Source organism: Monodon monoceros, unplaced genomic scaffold (genome assembly GCF_005190385.1).
Source record: "Monodon monoceros isolate NGI ecotype Baffin Bay Population unplaced genomic scaffold, NGI_Narwhal_1 Super_Scaffold_8, whole genome shotgun sequence".
Taxonomy (NCBI): domain Eukaryota; kingdom Metazoa; phylum Chordata; class Mammalia; order Artiodactyla; family Monodontidae; genus Monodon; species Monodon monoceros.
In genome coordinates this window covers 42,883,031-42,904,761 of record NW_021703785.1, presented here as the reverse complement: position 1 = coordinate 42,904,761, position 21,731 = coordinate 42,883,031, and the positions used below count along the sequence as shown (strand labels likewise).

Sequence of the window (21,731 nt, the reverse complement as noted above, 5' to 3'; positions counted from 1 at the left end):
GTATAATCCTCAATATCCCAAGCATAAGATGGAACAAAGGAGCTAAATGATATTGTAAAAGATAGAGATTAGTGGAATTATAAAAGGATAACCCCATTGTAGACATTAGAAAGCACAAAAATATAATAACTATATGATCTCAAAGAGAAAATCAATGAATAATTGATAGAGAGGGAATAAAATCTAAATCTGTACATCATGTATAAAACAAGTTGCATATGATTGTAGGATTAAGTATAAATATTAACAAATAGGAATACTAAAAGAAATTTAGCATGGCAAATTAGCTCATTTATGGTTAGAGAAGAACTTCTTAATCATAAAAATCAGTGAAAAACATATGAAAAGATTGATATCTGACAAAAGAAAACACTAAAACAATTAAAAGCACTTAAAACAATTAGAAAGCAAGGAAATTGGGGGGGATGAACCTGCCTCAAATTCAGAGGGCTTTCTCCCACTTCATTTAGAGAACAATGAGGTCCAAATAGGAAAATGAGAAAAATGTATGAAAACGCAAAGGAATAAGAAAAAAGTTACAAAAAAATAATAAATAATATGTTAAACATCAGAAGTAAGCAAACTGAGAAGGCAAATTGTTAAGATAGTACCTGTATTGCAAACTTAGAAAGATAGTAAGATTAATCAGAATCCTTAAAATTCCCTTTGAGAGACAGTAAATTCTACTCAAGAAACCTAACCATGGACACAATAACAAAACATAGAAAAGGTTATTATGTTAAATAGCAAGATTAAAAGGAAAGAATTATACCAAGGCATAATATAGTAATTGAGAGAAAGAAATTATAGTTTTGTATTTCAGGCAGCATGGCAAAGTAGACAGAGAACCTTGAAATATTTTTTAAAAGTTATTTTTTATCTTAATCTTAAATCTATTTCTGAGCTGTAGTGAAAGAAAGGAAAATAGAAATCCTGAAGAAAATGAAATAATTACTTAAAGAAATGAAAGAAAAGTTTGAAACACTGGACAGGAAAGAAAAGAACATTATTAAAGAGAAACAAAGATTTGAGGGAGAAAAGAACTTTAAAAATAAAAATATATATATTTAGCTACTGAAATGGAAAACTCACATGGATTAGACATGAGATAAAGAGAAAATTGGTGACATAGGCAGAGAACCTACCCAAAACACAAAGACAAAGAGATGGAAAAGTACTAGGTTAAGAGACATAGAAGATGAGTAAGGACACCTAAAAATGTCTTCTTGGAGTTCCAAACGGAACACATGCACATACACAGACGCACACGCACACGCACGCACACACACACACACACACACACCAGGGAAGAAGGATATTTAAAGAGAAAATGTCATTTTCCAGAATTTTAGAGAGAGACAAATCATCAGAACAAGGAAGCTCAACAAGTCCTAAACATAATTTTTTCTTTAAAGCTACATTAGCTTCTTGTAAAACACCAAGCATGGGAGAGTTTGTACAGTGGGAACACTCAAGCTTTGATACTGGAAGAGAAAATTGGTACGAATGCAGAACAGGTATATATACTTAGGGTAGAGGTATACTTAGAGAAAAGCCAAACTTTTTCTGTAAACGGCTACATGGTAAATATTTTAGGTTTTGTGAGCTATACAGTCTGTCACAACTACTCAACTCTGCTATTGCAGCCCCCAAAGCAGCCATAGATAATATGTAAAAGACGGCCCTGGCTAAGTTCCAATAAAACCTGTTTAAAAAAGCAGGCAATGGACGACATTTAGCCTGAGAACTACAGTAAGCCACACCCTTAGTATCACCAAAAGTAGGAAACAACCCAGAGGTCGAATGAAATAAACTATAATATTCAAAGAATGTTATACACATTAAACTGCAATGAAAATGAATACACTACAGCTAGATGCATTAACATGGTATGATTTTATACATGTAATATTCAATATTAGTCAAAACCAACAACTTATTGTTTAGGAACATGTATGTGGTTGGTAAAACTGTAGAGAAAAAAGGAAGGGAATATTTAACTCAAGATTCAGGATAAGGTTACTTCTCACAGGAAGGGGGATAAGATTAGAGAGGGTCATATATAAGTCCCTAAGTATTAGTAATGTTCCATTTCTTTAGGTGTGAATGTTTGATTTATATATCATGCATTTCATATATTCTCTTGTATGTATAATATGTCATAACAATATATTTAAAACAAATTTAAATGAATAATATGAAAACAAAATGCATCTGGTGGAAAATGGTGACATACTGTGTGGTAAAGGATTAAGTTTTGGAAAAAGGTGACATACTGTGTGGTAAAGGATTAAGTTTACCCAAGTAAGGTCTGGCTCCTATGAGGTATTCTGTAAGCCCTAATGCCCTGTGTGAAAAAAGTGTCTTTGTTTACTGGGGGCATTCACTGGACCACACCAGACAGTTTATGCTAATAATGTGATTTATGGTGGGTGCTTTGGGTCACACAATATTAGCTTGAACTGTGGAGGGGCTGGGAACTAAGGCCATCATATAGGGGTTCAGCTATAATCAAGACCCAGTAAAAACTCTGAACACCAAGGCTAGGGTGAGCATCTCTATTGGCAATAATCTGTGAGAACTGTCACACATCATTACTGGGAGAAGCTACTACTGTCCATGGCTCCACTGGGAGAGGACAACTACAAACTTTACGCTTACAACTCTCCTGGACTCTGCCCCACATGCCTCTTCCCTTTGCCAATTTTAATCTGTACCATTTTGCTGTAATAAACTATAACCATGAGTAAAACAGCTTTCAGTCAATTCTGTGAGTCCTAACAAATTATCAAACTTAAGAGTGGTCTTGGGGACCCCCAAATTTGCAACTGGTGTCAGAAGTGAAGGTGGTCTTGGGGACCCCCTAACTTTGCAAATAAAACAACTATATGATCTCACTTATACAATTACGTAACTATATAAACATAAATAACATAATGCACAATTAATAATACATGTTTAACAACATACAATAATACATGAAAGAAAAAATTAAATGTGAATAGAAAAACCTACTTTGCAGACAGACGTAACTTATTCCTTAACTTTCTTCTATATTTGTAATTCATCCACTACTTTCAGGCATTATTCCATAATTAACATATATATTAAACAGATATATTTATAAAGATTGAACTATGTTTTTTTTATAGTTTATGAATAAGTTTTGGGGAAAACATTTGCTATAACTAAGGGCAAATAAACTACAGAAGAGTTGAAAATGCCTAATGCATAACACAAATCAGAAAATAAGCATAGACCTTTAAAAATTTTTAAGTTATTGAGAATAATAAGATACTCATTTAAAGCTTAAAAAATATCCATTAAACTGAATCTTTGTACTAGCATGCATTTTATCCTTCAAAATGTGATTATATTGACCCCAGTGGGAAGCTTTGAATGCAGTGAAGGAGTGTAAAATGTGCAGATTTTGGAACCAGTCACACATGTTTTTTGCAAGGGAACTTATAAATATTTAAACCTTTACATTAATTCCTAGGTTTCAGAGTTCCTCCCTGTATACCCACTCCAAAAAATCTGGTAAAGCATATGAACCTTGTAAAACTCCTGAGCCATCTCTTGATCCTAGAATGGCTAGAATTCTATCTTTTAAACTGAGCCCAGAGTCTGCCAAAACCTTTACAAACTCAAAATATAGGGATCCCAACCCACCTTTAAATAAATAGGTAAATAAATCTGTGGATTTTAGATCCTTTCTGCAAAACTCTGTGAAATATTTCAGTTAAGGGAAATCTAAGAGAAAGTATCTTAGATTTCTAAGTGATATGATAGAGTCTTGTCACCATCACAAGACTCTTCTCAGAATTCAGTATCTCAGAAGACTCTGAATTTCCTAGACAAAAACCAGCTGTGAATCAGACTATAATTACAGTAAAGATTATAGGCTGCTAAAGCTTCTTAAAGCTTAAATCATAACACTTGCTACAATCAGAGAGGGTAAGAATAATCTGAGATGGATTACCTCATAATATGATGACCTGGTATGAATTCTGACCTTTTGATCTTATACATTAAAACATGTATAACAATTAAATGAATGAATACATATGCCCTAGCTACAGCAACCCAGACAACAATATCCTTCTTTATGATAGTATAATTTTGTTATCTCTAAAGAGGAATAAATATGCCCTATACCCACTGGCCATTTTCAAAAACAGCAATCTTTTTCAAGTCACTGAACTGCTACACCCACCAGATACCCTACTTACAATGTCAATACTACTACCTACATGATGAGACTGTAGTAAAGGTTAAAGAGCTAAATACAGAACTAGCACACCAGCTATTACAATTAAATTTGAAATCCCATTTAGCACATGTGTGTAATATGTAAGTAGAATCCTATTCAACAAGTCAAGTATTCAACTTTGAGATGGCTATTTAGGCTATCTTATCATGGCTAACCCATCTAAAAAGAATTATACTCAAAATGATATTTCTTTAGGACACCTACCTAACAAGACAATTTGTAACGCAGGTCATAAACGTTTTTCAAGACAGAAATCATCTTTCAAATCACAGAGTATAGAACTTTTGGACATTATCTAAGTTACCAATGCTTTTAACAGAGACAATGTTCCTTTAAGAGGGAAATGCCCTGAAATATCTGTATCACATAACAAACCCCAAAATTTCACTGGTCTAACCTCCCCTGCAAAACATATTTCTAATTCAGACTACATGTCCATCCTACACCAGGAAGACAGGCTCTTTTACTTATCATCCTCATATCAGGATGATGATCACCACTCTGGGTGCGGGGCAGAGAGCACTGCTCCCATCAGCAATTAACGCTTCCACACATAAGTTACCTCATCCCCATTGATGTTTTCATAGGCCCAAGCAGGTCACATGGTACCACCTAACTTGAAAGGGGCAGGTATGTGCCCAGAAATAGAAAACTGTGTATTGGCCAATAGCACTAATGTCTGCACACTGCCCGTGGGGATTCTGTCAGGCTTACACTGCAGAAAAGAGATGGCCCTCTGTCATAATGAGTTGCAAAGCAAGAGGGTTCCAAACCTTTCACAAAAGGAATGTCAACTCTGCCTTCTCTGTACACTAACTTAATTCCCTCTTTAATCAATAGCATGGATCTTTATCCTCTGATCAAGAATTGTTTTGTCCCAATACTTGCAAAATCTCACTTGAGGAATGTAATAATTGAAAAGCAGACTAAAAGCCATGTTAGCTCTTCATGCCTCTAGACTCTCCATATTTTATCCCTCTTATAGCATCAGAAAAGTAATATATCCAGATCATACTATCTCAGTTCCAAATAGAACTATCTTTGATGCATTTAAGATGCAGTTAGAAATCAGTCAGAAGCAAAACTGTTTGCCCTCTTCTCCCACAATAATTCAGTCAGGAAAACAATTCAATACTAAGAATTTAGCTCCTGTAACAATAATTAAATCTAAAATATTTCCAGTCAGTACTTTTGAGGAAAGGCTTTGAACTGCTCAGATGGGATAACAGAATTCATTTTAATCATCATCCTTATTTCCATTAACATTCCAACCTCCTTTGTGTGTGATCAAGTATCACAAATAATAGAGATTCAGCGGTATAGAAGAAATAATCCACTACCGATATTTTTCAAAATATTATGTCATCACCTAAATTCCATAATTCTTTACTGTTATACTTAAAAGAAAGACTTTAAAGGGTAGGTCTCTTTTCAGTTACGGGAAATATATTTCCCTTTCTTAGTTTTATCTTCTAATATGCATTAATCTTTTGAAGAATTTAACTCATAATTTACCTAAAGGAAAGGAAAATTATCTTTGAATTTATTATAAATGATAATAATAAAATTAACATAAAATGAAAAGCAAGTCAAAAAGAAAATGAAATAATTTAAAGGAACCAGTGTGTTCAGTGGTGTGTTTCACTAATTTAATTGTATTGAAATCTGATACTTACAAAGGTTCTGGGCAACTTTAGAATCTAGAAATTTAAGTTCTTTAATTCTTTTCTTAATAGCTTTCTTCTCTTCAAAATCTTCTTCTCTTCTCTCTGTAAAACCAAGGATAGATCCATGTTAAGGGCGGTAGGCACTCAATTGCCAAAAGACAGGATATGAACTTTGTCATAAAAGAATCTAAAAAAATATATAAATCATTTAAATCAGTTATAAAAATAATAGAATAATAGATATCCCAAGACCTAAACTATTTCAGATAGGGAGTGGCAGCTCTTTCCCTAGAAAAACTACTAAGAGTAAATATTTAGAGGTCTAAACAGCAAAAACAAAAACAAAGCTGATGTGCACCATGGAAACCAATGCTATCAGGTGAAGAATAAGTACAGTTAGCTCCTTTGAACAATGTACAGTACACAATTATAAAAGTAAATGTATTACACTTAGGATAGGTTAAGGAGTTAGCTCTAAGAGTGCTAAACAAAGACAAACACCCAGCTGTTTTACGTTTGATATACCTTGTTCATTTAAAAAGACAGCTCATATAAAACTTGAAGAGTAGAATGTTTACAATTCGTTTTCCAAATCTTTGAAAAATATTCAAATTTTGATAATCAACCTACTTTATCTGAGCTTTTAAAACTCAGCAAATGCATTTAACCTCTCTGTCTTTGCTAAAAAATAAGTAAGAGAATAAACACATCATGCTAAACAACAATATATGAACTGTGATTATAGCACAGCACATGACAGTCAAGGTTAACAGCTGTAACCAATAAAGCGATCCTGTCATCTTTCCTCTCTCTTTTGCATACGTTGACAGCACTTCTGATGAACGTAAGTCATCTTTACAAAATTAGGATCTTGATGACAAAGAACAACGGATCAAATTGCTTAGATACATACAAATAAATCACTAATGTTGAGGAAGAATAACTTCGAAAACAATCTTCATATACAAGATAGCACATTATAATTAAATTCTTTGTATATCAGAAAAGCATTATAATTACATGTTTAGGTACATAGTGTGAAATAGGGATCAAAATTTATACTTTTCAAAATGTTTATTAACTAATTATCTCTATCATTTTATGAATAATCAACCATCTTCCTCAACTGATTTTATATTACACTTTTATTCTATGTGTTTTCCTGGACTTCTAATTCTGCTCCACTGTTCCATGTACTACTCTTGTGCTATTATCATTCTGTCTTAAGCACTATAGGATTTATGATATATCCTACTATATAATTGGCTGTTCAAATTACTTTTCTTCCTTTTCTAAACTTGCTTCACTTTTCTCATTTATTTTTCCACAGGAACCTTAGAGTAATTCCGAAGTTCCAAAAATAAAATCCACTTGAATTGTATTTGAATTGCAAGGCATTTGTAAACAGATTCAGGCAAATTTGATATGTTGACAATTTCTAAACTTCCTAATCATGAACATGACATGTGTCTATAACTTTTCAATTTAACACAGCACTCTGTGTAGGCATCCTGTGTATTTATTGTTAGTGTTAGGTATGTCTAAGTATGTCTAAGGTATGTTGTTAGTGTTAGGTATGTCTAAGTATGTCTATTACACTCCTATTATACTCCTGGGGGTACTGATTAATTCTACATTTCCCCACTATACTTTGCAACTAGTTACTGCTGGAATACAGAAACTGTTGAATTTTACATATATGTTTTATAATCATTCACTTTACTTATTTATTCTTTCATTCAAGTAAGAAGTATTTATTAAGCAACAATTAAAAAAGACCATGCTAGACAAAATGGAGATGTCTTGACCTCAAAGAATTTAAGGACCAATAGAGAGGACTGCAAAGTAAATGGCAATTACAGTACATAGATATATCTTCAGTGTTTGGGTAAGAACCACAGGATATTAAAGAAAATTAATCTATACTTGCCAGAGACAGTCTTCATGATATCTGAGCAAAAGCTAGAAAGCGAAAAGAAGTTAGCCAGGTGAGAAAGTTTTAGGGTGAGGGAAGGAAGGACACAGACAGATAACAGAAGGATAGTGTTTCAGGCTCTGCAAGAACTTGAAGGGCACAGAAAGAATTAAGTATAATAAGAGCTGGGGTCTTCCCTGGGGGCGCAGTGGTTGAGAGTCCGCCTGCCGATGCAGGGGACACGGGTTCATGCCCCAGTCCGGGAAGACCCCACATGCCGCGGAGCGGCTGGGCCTGTGAGCCATGGCCACTGGGCCTGCGCGTCCGGAGCCTGTGCTCCGCAACGGGAGAGGCCACAACAGTGAGAAAAAAAAAAAAAAAAAAGAATAACAAGAGCTGGACTTCCTTGGCAGTGCAGTGGTTAAGAATCTGCCTACCAATGCAGGGGACACGGGTTCGATCCCTGGTCCAGGAAGATCCCACATGCCATGGAGCAACTAAGTGCATGTGCCACAGCTACTGAGCCTGTGCTCTAGAGACCGCAAGCCACAACTACTGAGCCTGCGTGCCACAACTACTGAAGCCCACGTGCCTATAGCCCATGCTCCACAATAAGAGAAGCCACCGCAATGAGAAGCCCGCACGCCGCAACAAAGAGTAACACCAGTTCACAGCAACTAGAGAAAGCCCGTGCGCGCAACGAAGACCCAACGCAGCCAAAAATAAATAAATAAATAAATAATTTTTTAACAAAGAAGAAGAGCAAAGAATATTGGGTGTAAATAAATGACACCAGAAATTAATCAGACATCAGATCATGCAAGACCTTTTAAGCCATGATAAGAATTCTGGCTTTTATCCACCGAGCAATGTGGAGCCAGTGAAGGCTTAAGCATGAGAGAGACATCAAAAGAACTGAATTTTAGAAAAAACTCAGCTTACTGAAGGTGTATTGAAAGAGTGGCAAAAATAATTGTAGAAGGGCAAGACAGAAGGGAGTTGTAGTAATCCAAATGAGAAAAAAATGGGACCTCACCCAGACCACCAGGATGGAGAGAATAGATGAGCCTTCAAAGCAGAATCCAGTCCAGACCCATCTCTTGAGTTCCAACTTGACTATCCAACTGCCTACTCTCACACCTCTACTTGGATGTCTAATGGGCACCTTCAACTTCACGTGTCCAAAACCCACATTCACACACCTCCATGCTGCTCTTCCTGGAATTTTCCTCATCTTAGAAATGGGAATGCTCTTATTGCAATTGCTCAAGTCACAAAGCTTGAAGTCATCCTCTTTCCATTAACCCAAAACTACATTTAGTCCATCAGTGAACCCCATCAATTCTAACTCTAAAATATTCACTAAAATTTAATATTCACTAAAATAAGCAGGGGCTACTATACTCCCCCGCTTGTGGCTACCATCCTTTCTCACCTGGATCACAATTGCTTTCTAACTAGTCTCCCCATTTCCAAGCTTGACCAACTGCAGTCTCTTCACCACAACGCAGCAAAAGACTCCTGTTAAACCTTAACAGAAAAGGTTTACTTCTCTCACTTCCTTATACAGAATAGCACCCCAACCCCCGCCCAGTATTTTCTATCAACATCACTCTGCCTTTTTTCTCCTCCAAAGCACTTACTCCTCACATATCATAAATCTGCTACTGTCTCTCTTCCCCCATTAGAAAGCAAGTTGCTAGAGGCAGGAACTTTGTTCACCGTTGTATACTGAGCATCAAGCCTGGAACGTAACAGAAGCTCAGGAAATATCTGTAGGTGTGTATGTACCTGCAGACTAAAGGAGAAAGAAGGGTTTAAGTAACCAGGCAGATGACGATGGTGCTGTTTATTTAATTCAGCAACAAATGAGGAACAGTTTTGACCTAGTCCAGTTTTAAACATGTGTAGTTTGAGGAGCTCTTTTATCTCCACATAGTCATGTACAAGAGGCAGCTGAATGTACAGAAGAGAAACCTGAAACAGTGATACAGGTATCAGTCCTAATAATTATTCTACTGACTGTCACAGGTTCTCCAAGTATCAGCAAATAATGACACATTTGTCTCCTTATTCCTAGTATCGAAATCTTTTCCTTGTCTTGTTATACTGGTTAAAATTTTCAGATGAAGGTGAGTAAAAATTTTATTAGTGAACTTCCTTTCCTCAACCTGACCAAATGGCAATCCTTTACTCGTTAGAAAATGTATACATTTTATTTTCCTATCTTTATCCTCAAGAAAAAGGCTGATTCTAAGTTTTTAAAAATCAGTTTATGTCTCAACAGCAGTAACCTGCCACATTCTGAAACATTTTCTGGTCTACATAAAGAAAAAAGTCAAAGAAATGAATAACCTTAAATTTTAAATAATATTGACTGAACATCTGCTAGGCATTGCACTGAACACTTTCTGTTGCACTTGCTTATATACTTCTCATAAGAGTAATACCATTTCTGTGACTACTATCATCATCATCATAATCATGATGAGAAAGATAATGCTCAAGGTGAGTAGCTTTAAAAGCAACAGATCTGATAAAAGAATAAGGGTCACTACACTTTGACTCTAATATTCTTTCCACTAGTTGTAAAATGTTAGGTGTCACATTAAAAAAAGAAAAAAGTTTATCTAGCAATCTTGACCACTTTAACCTGCAAATCAGAAACTGAAGCAATTTTAACCAATTCGGCTTTTTTATAAAAATGACAAATTAGACTCTTATTGAGTTTAATGTATCAGCATGCCCATAATGCAATGAAATCATGGCTTTCTCCTCTCTTATCTGCTCCATATAGTCAAAGGATGGCTGGGGAAAGATGGAATGGAAATAGGGTAAAGGGGGGAAGAAGCAGAGTTTTCTAAGACAGAAAACAAGATTCAAAAAAAAAAGGTAGAAATATGCTTATGTAGATATGAAACCAGATAATCAGTTTATTACCCAAACAGACTGATTTGGTTAAAATCTTTCATACTGAGAAATAATGAAAAGTACTGCTGGGGAAAAAAACACAGCCAGATAATGGACTGCCTCAAATCAGAGTAAAACCAGTGAAAATGTTTATGCAAATGTCACTGATAAAGCAGGATATACATGTTGACAACAACAGGGATGCATTAAAGAGGAATAAGAATAAAGGAGGCTGTTTAGCGGGAATGAAATTTTTTCACAAAATCCTGTTTCAGTTTCCCATGCTGACAGTATCTCTGTGGAATACTAGCCAGGAGAGTGCAGGGTCCTGCAGGGAACTCAGGCTTGGAATCTCAATGCCACGTTCTGCCATCCTGGCCCCACAGGGTACCAGACACAGTCCACTGCGGCTTACATCCCTCACCTGGAGACACTGGCCCTCTAAGGACTTGTGAGAATGAAGTGAAATGATCATTACCTTCCTGAAACCATCCCCTACCTCTGCAGTGACAGAGAAAAAAGGGATAAGAAACAGAGTGCCTGACCACAGCTCAGGAGCCCAGAGGCGAGCACATTTTAGATTCATCCCATCCACTGGTGGAGCTCCTATTCTAAACCCAGTACCAACACATTTTCACTAAAAGACTAGCTCTCCTCAAGTATGAGTCATAAAGTCAGATTATTAGTGCCATCTGTACTTGTGATCTAGCTTTTCTGCCATTAGAAGTCCATGTTTAACCTTACTTCCTAGAGATGTTGAGTAAGGCTACATTTTTCCGAGAGAAGATTAATCCTGTTCAAGAATGGTTCTGATCACTAACACAGCATATGCCGCATTTCATGAGGGTTTTATGTCAGAAAGAAGTCAAAGATGACCAAACTCTTTGTTGCCGAGAGCTATGAACTGAAAAAGTCTTTTTTAATTACATTTTCTCTTTATTCTTTTCCTATTTTCAAAGTTTCAAAAATAGCAGCAAAATTATATAAAGAATCTCCTTTCAAAATCTTTTCTTTCATACTAAATTTTCCATTAAATATCACAGTTCCATGGTACATGGTTATACATCTTACTCTAGTTCATTTTCCATTATTTTCTAATCAGATTTATTAAAATGTGACCTTTTTCTAGGAATAGGATTCCACATAAATTTTACAGTACATTATTTAACCACTGCAAACAATTCTAGAATGTGCACAATTCTAGAATATGCACAATTCTTACAATTCTAAACGTGTGAGTACCTAGTAGAAGCACAAAATGTAATAAATACTATAGTTTCTCTTTCCACAGTTGAGTATTTTAAATCAGTAAATGTGAATAATAATTTTTTATTCTATTTTTGTCAGAGCTTCCTGGGTAACTATCTTATGACAACGTTTTTAAAATACTAAGCATTTTAATTTTTTCTGGTTTTCATTTAGTACAAGTGCTATTAAATTTTACATGTTGTATGTTTAAAATAAATTACCTTTTTTTTGTTCATTAGATTATTATAGCACTAGCCTTCAGAGGATAAAAGGAAGTGACTGAATGATTAAATAACCATTCTCTATGACACTGAAAGAAGCCAATAAAAATCATCTCAACTACAGAAATAAAGCGAACATAAATCATATGATTAGGAAATGAAAACTGAGGCCCACCACAACCTTCAAATAGGGTGAAAGGTGGGGGCAGGGAGAGAGCTATAAACTAGAGATTATTTGCACAATTGTGGTTGTTTTTCTTCCTGACTTTTCTAACTACTGAGGTTCTAAGAGGCCAATAAAGAGTATCAAAAATTTATTGGGCCGAAATTTAGAAGCAAACAGCCCTTGAATATGAAGTTTAACTACCTCATCTATCAGTGAGGAAACCTAAGTAGAGAAAATATGAGTTACTTGCACGAGGTCACACAAAGGCCTCGGCTGTCACCAGATCCTAGACAAGAACACTGACCACTGCATCACAGGCCCAGAGCAGCTCTGGGACAGGGAATCTGCAGCAGGAAAACAGTCTGCAACCAAGCTCATAAGAGGAAGTTAACTCCCCAAGCGTTGCTTTTTCAGGTAATGGAATTTTCCCTTGCTGCACATGTTTACTGGGAGAGTAGGTGAGGCAGTGAGTGGACCCGGGGAAGGAAGAGAAATGCTTGGTCTCCTGAACACAATGAGCAGAATTTAAAGTTATGGGAAAAAACTATACTTCCAAAGGGAAAGTCGAGAATTCAGCCATCACTACTCTCACATGGTGGCTCCCTTTGGACGAGGCGCAGTTATTCAGCTACATGGGGTGAACGGAATGGAAGTCTTGGGGTGGTATTGAGAGCAGGTGAACGGTTGAGAAAAGAAAGCAGATTTCTGAGAGTTAGTGCTGCTGGAGTTGTGATAGGACGATATGGTTTCAAGGAAGATTTAGGCAGCTCGAAGACAGAAGATACATACAAAATCCATAGAAAAAAGTGAAAACCCGGAATAAATTAGCATTTTTTAAGTTGGCACTATCCCCTTCGCAAAATATCAAAGTAAACACTTTGGTACTGAAAACTATAATTGTATAAATAGCTTTAGTCATATCTGACCTGTCAAACCCAGTTTTAATATTTCTAGGCACAAAAATAAATGGCTATGTGCCTAACTGCAAAGAAAATAAATAGGGCAGAAACAGATTATTTTTTTACTCAAATATTAATATATGACTGCCATAACTAATCAGAGCATTTTACTAGCAAAAAGATGTCTGTTTGGCAACCCAAGGCTAAGAATTATATAGTATATAAGAACACTAGTTGAACCACTAAATAAAATCTTATGGAATAGATGATTTCAACATCAGTAACGATCAAAAGTATAGCAAATAAATGCACATTTCTCTATACAATTAGAAGACAAGGGTATAAAACAACTTTTCTTGAAGGACTTTTTCTCTATAACTCAAGTCCTATATGGATAAGGCAGAAGGATTTCACTACTTAACAAGCCTTGAACTAGAGGTGTAGCTAGATTTTTTTTTAAATGATGTACAAAAGGATTATTAAGGCATTGAGAATACACTTTATAAAAAACTTAAAACATATACTTCAAAGTGATCACATGATTTCTACATACTTAACTAAAAGCAATTTGTTTTCTGCATCTCTTTTTCCTGTATGAAAAGACAAGCTGATAAAAACAAACTGTTATAGAAACTACTTCATCTCTAAGGACCTTTGCAACCACAGAAATAAGCAATATTGCTCATCTCAAAAGTATTACCACTACAAACTAAAAGAACCACTTTCTTCAGGTTCCCTTGTGTGTAAACACTCCTTAATGACCAAAGACTTAAATAGCAGAAAAACAGGAGTTCAAACCAAATAAAATTATCAACACCCTTCAAAATCAAATATTCAACAACTTTTTTTAACTCAACAAGCTTTGCTGGGGTGAAAAATAACCCTAGGACAGTTAAGCCTATTTATCATGTATAACTTAGTGTTAATTGTTTTAATTAAATTAGTTACAAATTGAGATGAGTTTTGATTGAATAAACCATAGGTATGAGGGAAGAAAGTAAAAGGAATCACTCAGCTACCAGAGAATGAAGCCCATTCTCACATGATCTTTCTTGGCTCATCACTTCTTATAAAAACATCCCTAAATTGTATCCTCAAAATCTCCCCACTATAAGGAATGTTTCTAGAACCGACCCCTATGAATTATTTCTGAATGTTGCTGTTTCCCATTCATAGAATAATATGTGTATTCATAAAAAATATTTTTTCTAACTATGGTTTTTGCCAGTACAAGCTACTCCCATATATCCTCTGATGATATTAGAAAGTAGAAATATACCTCTGCTAAAGAAATTACAAAGCAAAGAATAAAAGTTAATGTATGACATGCTAATGCATACACAAGAGAATCAACTGAAGGGGAAAAGAACCTTATTATGAAAAGAATGAGAACTCAGTGTACATTCCTAATTTAAAAGAAGGATTAAGTCCAAATGAGGACACAGGTAATTCAGGATATCTAGCATGCTGTAGAATGGAAAGACTTAATAAGCCAACTTATTAGTATTTGTACACACAGTGCTAAGTAACCTGGGAATAGAAAAAGTAACAATAAATTATATTAACTGACAGATATAAAGCAATGCCATATTAAATAGGGAGAAGGTCGATGCTCTCACTCCCTCTTTCGAGAACACCGGAATCACAACTAACTGCTGAACAATCATCGACAGGAAGACACTGGAACTCACCAAAAAACATACCCCACATGGAAAGACAAAGGAGGAGCCACAATGAGATTGTAGGAAGGGCACTTTCAAAATAAAATCAAATCCCATAACTGCTGGGTGGGTGACTCACAAACTGGAGAAAACTTATACCACAGAAGCCCACCCACTGGAGTGAAGGTTCTGAGCCCTACATCAGGCTTCCCAACCTGGGGATCTGGAAATGGGAGGAGGAATTCCTAGAGAATAAGACTTTGAAGGCTAGCGAGATTTAATTGCAGGATTTCGGCACAACTAGGGGAAAGAGAGACTCCACCCAGGACACACAAAATGTAGTGTGCGCATCAGAACCCAGAGGAAGGAGCAGTGACCGCATAGGAGACTGCACCAGACCTACCTGCTAGTGTTGGAGGGTCTCCTGCATAGGCGGGCTGTGGATGTGGCTCACCAAGGGACAAGAACACTGGCAGAAGTTCTGGGAAATACTCCTTGGCGTGAGCCCTCCCAGGGTCCACCATTAGCCACAACAAAGAGCCCGGGTAGGCTACAGTGATGGGTAGCTTCAGGCCAAACAATCAACAGGGAAGGAACCCTGCCCCACCCATCAGCACACAAGCAGATTACAGTTTTACTGAGCTCTGCCCACCAGAGCAACAGATAGCTCTACCCACCACCAGTCCCTCCCATCAGGAAACTTCCAAAAGCCTCTTAGAGAGCCTCATCCACCAGAGGGCAGACAGCAGAAGCAAGAAGAACTACAGTCCTGCAGCCTCTGGAACAAAAACCACATTCACAGAAAGACAAGATGAAGAGGCAGAGGGCTATGTACCAGATGAAGGAACAAGATAAAACCCCAGAAAAACAACTAAATGAAATGGAGATAGGCAATCTTCCAGAAAAAGAATTCAGAATAATGATAGTGAAGATGATCAAGACACTCGGAAAAAGAATGGCAGCAAAGATCAAAAAGATGCAAGAATGGTTTAACAAAGATCTAGAAGAATTAAAGAACAAACAAACAAAGATGAATACAATAACTGAAATGAAAAATACCCTAGAAGAAACTGATAGCAGAATAACTGAGGCAGAAGAACGGATAAGTGACCCGGAAGACAGAATGGTGGAATTCACTGCTGTGGAACAGAATACAGAAAAAGGAAAGAAAAGACATGAAGACAGCCTAAGAGACCTCTGGGACAACATTAAACACAACAACATTAACATTATAGGGCTCCCAGAAGGAGAAGACAGAGAGAAAGGACCCAAGAAAATATTTGAAGAGATTATAGTCAAAAACTTCCCTAACATGGAAAAGGAAATAGCCACCCAACTCCAGGGAGTGCAGAGAGTCCCATACAGGATAAATCCAAGGAGAAACACGCCAAGACACATATTAATCAAACTGTCAAAAATTAAATACAAAGAAAACATATTAAAAGCAGCAAGGGAAAAACAACAAATAACACACAAGGGAATCCCCATAAAGTTAAGAGCTGATCTTTCAGCAGAAACTCTGCAAGCCAGAAGGGACTGGCAGGACATATTTAAAGTGATGAAGGAGAAAAACCTACAACCAAGATTATTCTACCCAGCAAGGATCTCATTCAGATTTGATGGAGAAACTAAACCCTTAACAGACAAGCAAAAGATGAGAGAGTTCACCACCACCAGCTTTACAAAAAATGCTAAATAAAGGATCTTCTCTAGGCAAGAAACACAAGATAAGGAAAAGACCTACAATAATAAACACAAAAAAATTAAGAAAATGGGAATAGGAACACACATATCGATAATTACCTTAAATGTAAATGGATTAAATGCTGCCACCAAAAGACACAGATCGGCTGAATGGATACAAAAACAAGACCCATATATATGCTGTCTACAAAAGACCCACTTCAGACCTAGAGACACATACAGACTGAAAGTGAGGGGCTGGAAAAAGATATTCCATGTAAATGGAAACCAAAAGAATGCTCGGGGGGTTCCCTGGTGGCGCAGTGGTTGAGAGTCCGCCTGCCGATGCAGGGGACACAAGTTCGTGCCCCAGTCCGGGAGGATCCCAAATGCCGCAGAGGGGCTGGGCCCGTGAGCCATGGCAGTTGAGCCTGCGCGTCCGGAGCCTGTGCTCCGCAGCGGGAGAGGCCACAATAGTGAGAGGCCCGTGAAACGCAAAAAAAAAAACAAAAGAAAGCTGGAGTAGCAATTCTCATATCAGACAAAATAGACCTTAAAATAAAGACTATTACAAGAGACAAAGAAGGACACTACATAATGATCAAGGGATCGATCCAAGAAGAAGATATAACAATTGTAAATATTTATGCACCCAACATAGGAGCACCTCAATACATAAGGCAAATACTAACAGCCATAAAAGTGGAAATCGACAGTAACACATTCATAGTAGGGGACTTTAACACCCCACTTTCACCAATGAACAGATCATCCAAAATGAAAATAAATAAGGAAACACAAGCTTTAAATGATACATTAAACAAGATGGACTTAATTGATATTTATAGGACATTCCATTCAAAACCAACAGAATACACATTTTTCTCAAGTGCTCATGGAACATTCTCCAGGATAGATCATATATTAGGTCACAAATCAAGCCTTGGTAAATTTAAGAAAACTGAAATTGTATCCAGTATCCTTTCCGACCACAACGCTATGAGACTAGATATCAATTACAGGAAAAGATCTGTAAAAAATACAAACACATGGAGGCTAAACAATACACTACTTAATAATGAAGTGATCACTGAAGAAATCAAAGAGGAAATCAAAAATTACTTAGAAACAAATGACAATGGAGACAAGACGAACCAAAACCTATGGGATGCAGCAAAAGCACTTCTATGAGGGAAGTTTATAGCAATACAATCCTACCTTAAAAACAGGAAACATCTCGAATAAACAACCTAACTTTGCACCTAAGCAATTAGAGAAAGAAGAACAAAAAAAACTCCAAAGTTCGCAGAAGGAAAGAAATCATAAAGATAAGATCAGAAATAACTAAAAAAGAAATGAAGGAAACGATAGCAAAGATCAATGAAACTAAAAGCTGGTTCCTTGAGAAGATAAACAAAATTGATAAACCATTAGCCAGACTCATCAAGAAAAAAAGGGAGAAGACTCAAATCAATAGAATTAGAAATGAAAGAGGAGAAGTAAAAACTGAAACTGCAGAAATACAAAAGATCATGACAGATTACTACAAGCAACCCTATGCCAATAAAATGGACAACCTGGAAGAAACAGACAAATTCTTAGAAATGCACAACCTACCAAGACTGAATCAGGAAGAAATAGAAAATATGAACAGACCAATCACAAGCACTGAAATTGAAGCTGTGATTAAAAGTCTTCCAACAAACAAAAGCCCAGGACCAGACGGCTTCACAGGCGAATTCTATCAAACATTTAGAGAACAGCTAACACCTATCCTTCTCACACTCTTCCAAAATATAGCAGAGGGAGGAACACTCCCAAACTCATTCTACGAGGCTACCATCACCCTGATACCAAAACCAGACAAGGATGTCACAAAGAAAGAAAACTACAGGCCAATATCACTGATGAACATACACGCAAAAATCCTCAACAAAATACTAGCAAACAGAATCCAACAGCACATTAAAAGGAACACAAACCATGATCAAGTCAGGTTTATTCCAGGAATGCAATTTCTTCAATATACACAAATCAATCAATGTGATACACAATATTAACAAACTGAAGGAGAAAAAACATATGGTCATCTCAATAGATGCAGAGAAAGCTTTTGACAAAATTCAACACCCATTTATGATAAAAACCCTGCAGAAAGTAGGCATAGAGGGAACTTTCCTCAACATAATAAAGGCCATATAGGACAAACCCACAGCCAACATCGTCCTCAATGGTGAAAAACTGAAAGCATTTTCACTAAGGTCAGGAACAAGACAAGGTTACCCACTCTCAACACTCTTATTCAACATCATTTTGGAAGCTTTAGCCACAGCAATCAGAGAAGAAAAGGAAATAAAAGGAATCCAAATCGGAAAAGAAGAAGTAAAGCTGTCACTGTTTGCAGATGACATGATACTATACATAGAGAATCCTAAAGATGCTACCAGAAAACTACTAGAGCTAATCAATGAATTTGGGAAAGTAGCAGGATACAAAATTAATGCACAGAAATCTCTGGCATTCCTATATTCTAAGGATGAAAAATCTGAAAGTGAAATCAAGAAAGCATTCCCATTTACCACTGCAACAACAAAAACTAAAATATCTAGGAATAAACCTACCTAAGGAGACAAAAGACCTGTATGCAGAAAATTATAAGACACTGATGAAAGAAATTAAAGATGATACAAATAGATGGAGAGATATACCATGGTCTTGGATTGGAAAAATCAACATTGTGAAAATGACTCTACTACCCAAAGCAATTTACAGATTCAATGCAATCCCTATCAAACTACCAATGGCATTTTTCACAGAACTAGAATAAAATATTTCACAATTTGTATGGAAACACAGAAGACCCCGAATAGCCAAAGCAATCTTGAGAACGAAAAACAAAGCTGGAGGAATCAGGCTCCCTGACTTCAGACTATACTACAAAGCTACAGTAATCAAGACAGTATGGTACTGACACAAAAACAGAAAGATAGATCAATGGAACAGGATAGAAAGCCCAGAGATAAACCCACACACATAAGGTCACCTCACCTTTGATAAAGGAGGCAGAAATGGACAGTGGAGAAAGGACAGTCTCTTCAATAAGTGGTGATGGGAAAACTGGACAGGTATAAGTAAAAGTATGAGGTTAGATCACTCCCTAACACCATACACAAAAATAAGCTCAAAATGGGTTAAAGAGCTAAATGTAAGGTCAGAAACTATCAAACTCTTAGAGGAAAACATAGGCAGAACACTCTATTACATAAATCACAGCAAGATCCTTTCTGACCCACCTCCTAGAGAAATGGAAATAAAAACAAAAGTAAACAAATGGGACCTAATGAAACTTCAAAGCTTTTGCACAGCAAAGGAAACCATAAAGAAGACCAAAAGACAACCCTCATAATGGGAGAAAATATTTGCAAATGAAGCCACTGACGAAGGATTAATCTCCAAAATTTACAAGCAGCTCATGCAGCTCAGTAACAAGAAAACAAACAACCCAATCCAAAAATGGGCAGAAGACCTAAATAGATATTTCTCCAAAGAAGATATACAGACTGCCAACAAACACATGAAAGAATGCTCAACATCATTAATCATTAGAGAAATACAAATCAAAACTACAATGAGATATCATCTCACACCAGTCAGAATGGCCATCATCAAAAAATCTAGAAACAGTAAATGCTGGAAATGGTGTGCAGAAAAGGGAACACTCTTGCACTGCTGGTGGAAATGTGAATTGGTACAGCCACTATGGAGAACAGTACGGAGGTTCCTAAAAAATTACAAATAGAACTACCATATGACCCAGCAATCCCACTACTGGGCATATACCCTGAGAAAACCATAATTCAAACAGGGTCACATACCAAAATATTCATTGCAGCCCTATTTACAATAGCCCGGAGATGGAAACAACCTAAGTGTCTATCATCAGACGAATGGATAAAGAAGATGTGGCACATATATACAATGGAATATCACTCAGCCATAAAAAGGAACGAAATTGAGCTATTTGTAATGAGGTGGATGGACCTAGAGTCTATCATACAGAGTGAAGTATATCAGAAATAGAAAGACAAATACCGTATGCTAACACATATATATGGAATTTAAGAAAAAAAAATGTCATGAAGAACCTAGGGGCAAGACAGGAATAAAGACACAAACCTACTAGAGAATGGACTTGAGGACACGGGGAGGGGGAAGGGTAAGCTGTGACGAAGTGAGAGAGTGGCATGGACATATATACACTACCAAACGTAAAACAGATAGCTAGTGGGAAGCAGCCACATAACAAAGGGGGATCAGTTCGGTGCTTTGTGACCACCTAGAGGGGTGGGATAGGGAGGGTGGGAGGGAGGGAGATGCAAGAGGGAAGAGATATGGGAACCTATGTATATGTATAACTGATTCACTTTTTTATAAAGCAGAAACTAACACACCATTGTAAAGCATTTATACTCTAATAAAGATGTAAAAAAAAAAAAAGACACTGATAAAAGAAATTAAGGATGATAGCAACAGATGAGAGATATACCATGTTCTTGGATTGGAAGAATCAATATTGTGAAAATGACTACACTACCCAAAGCAATCTTCAGATTCAATGCAATCCCTATGAAATTACCAATGGCATTTTTTACAGAACTAGAACGAAAAGTCTTAAAATTTGTATGGAGACACAAAAGACCTCAAATAGCCAAAGCAGTCTTGAGGGAAAAAAGCGGAGCTTGAGGAATCAGACTCCCTGACTTCAGACTATACTACAAAGCTACAGTAATCAAGACAGTATGGTAATGGCACAAAAACAGAAATATAGATCAATGGAACAGGATAGAAAGCCCAGAGATAAATCCATGCACCTATGGTCAACTAATCTATGACAAAGGAGGCAAGGATATACAATGGAGAAAAGACAGTCTCTTCATAACTGGTGCTGGGAAAACTGGACAGCTACATGTAAAAGAATGAAATTACAACACCTCCTAACACCATACACAAAAATAAACTCAAAATGGATTAGAGACGTAAATGTAAGTCCGGGAACTATAAACCTCTTAGAGGTAAACATAAGAAAAA

At 36.5% G+C, this 21,731-nt stretch overlaps 1 protein-coding gene across 5 annotated transcripts in view; it reads right to left on the bottom strand.

The window, feature by feature from the left end:
* DIAPH3 (diaphanous related formin 3) overlaps nucleotides 1–21,731 on the bottom strand; it is a 548,620-nt gene that overhangs the window by 293,139 nt on the left and 233,750 nt on the right. For all 5 annotated transcript variants that reach the window (XM_029210108.1, XM_029210109.1, XM_029210110.1 and 2 more), the window contains one exon: nucleotides 5,950–6,042. In XM_029210108.1, the coding sequence (XP_029065941.1) occupies nucleotides 5,950–6,042 (93 nt within the window). The remainder of the gene's footprint in view (nucleotides 1–5,949; nucleotides 6,043–21,731) is intronic.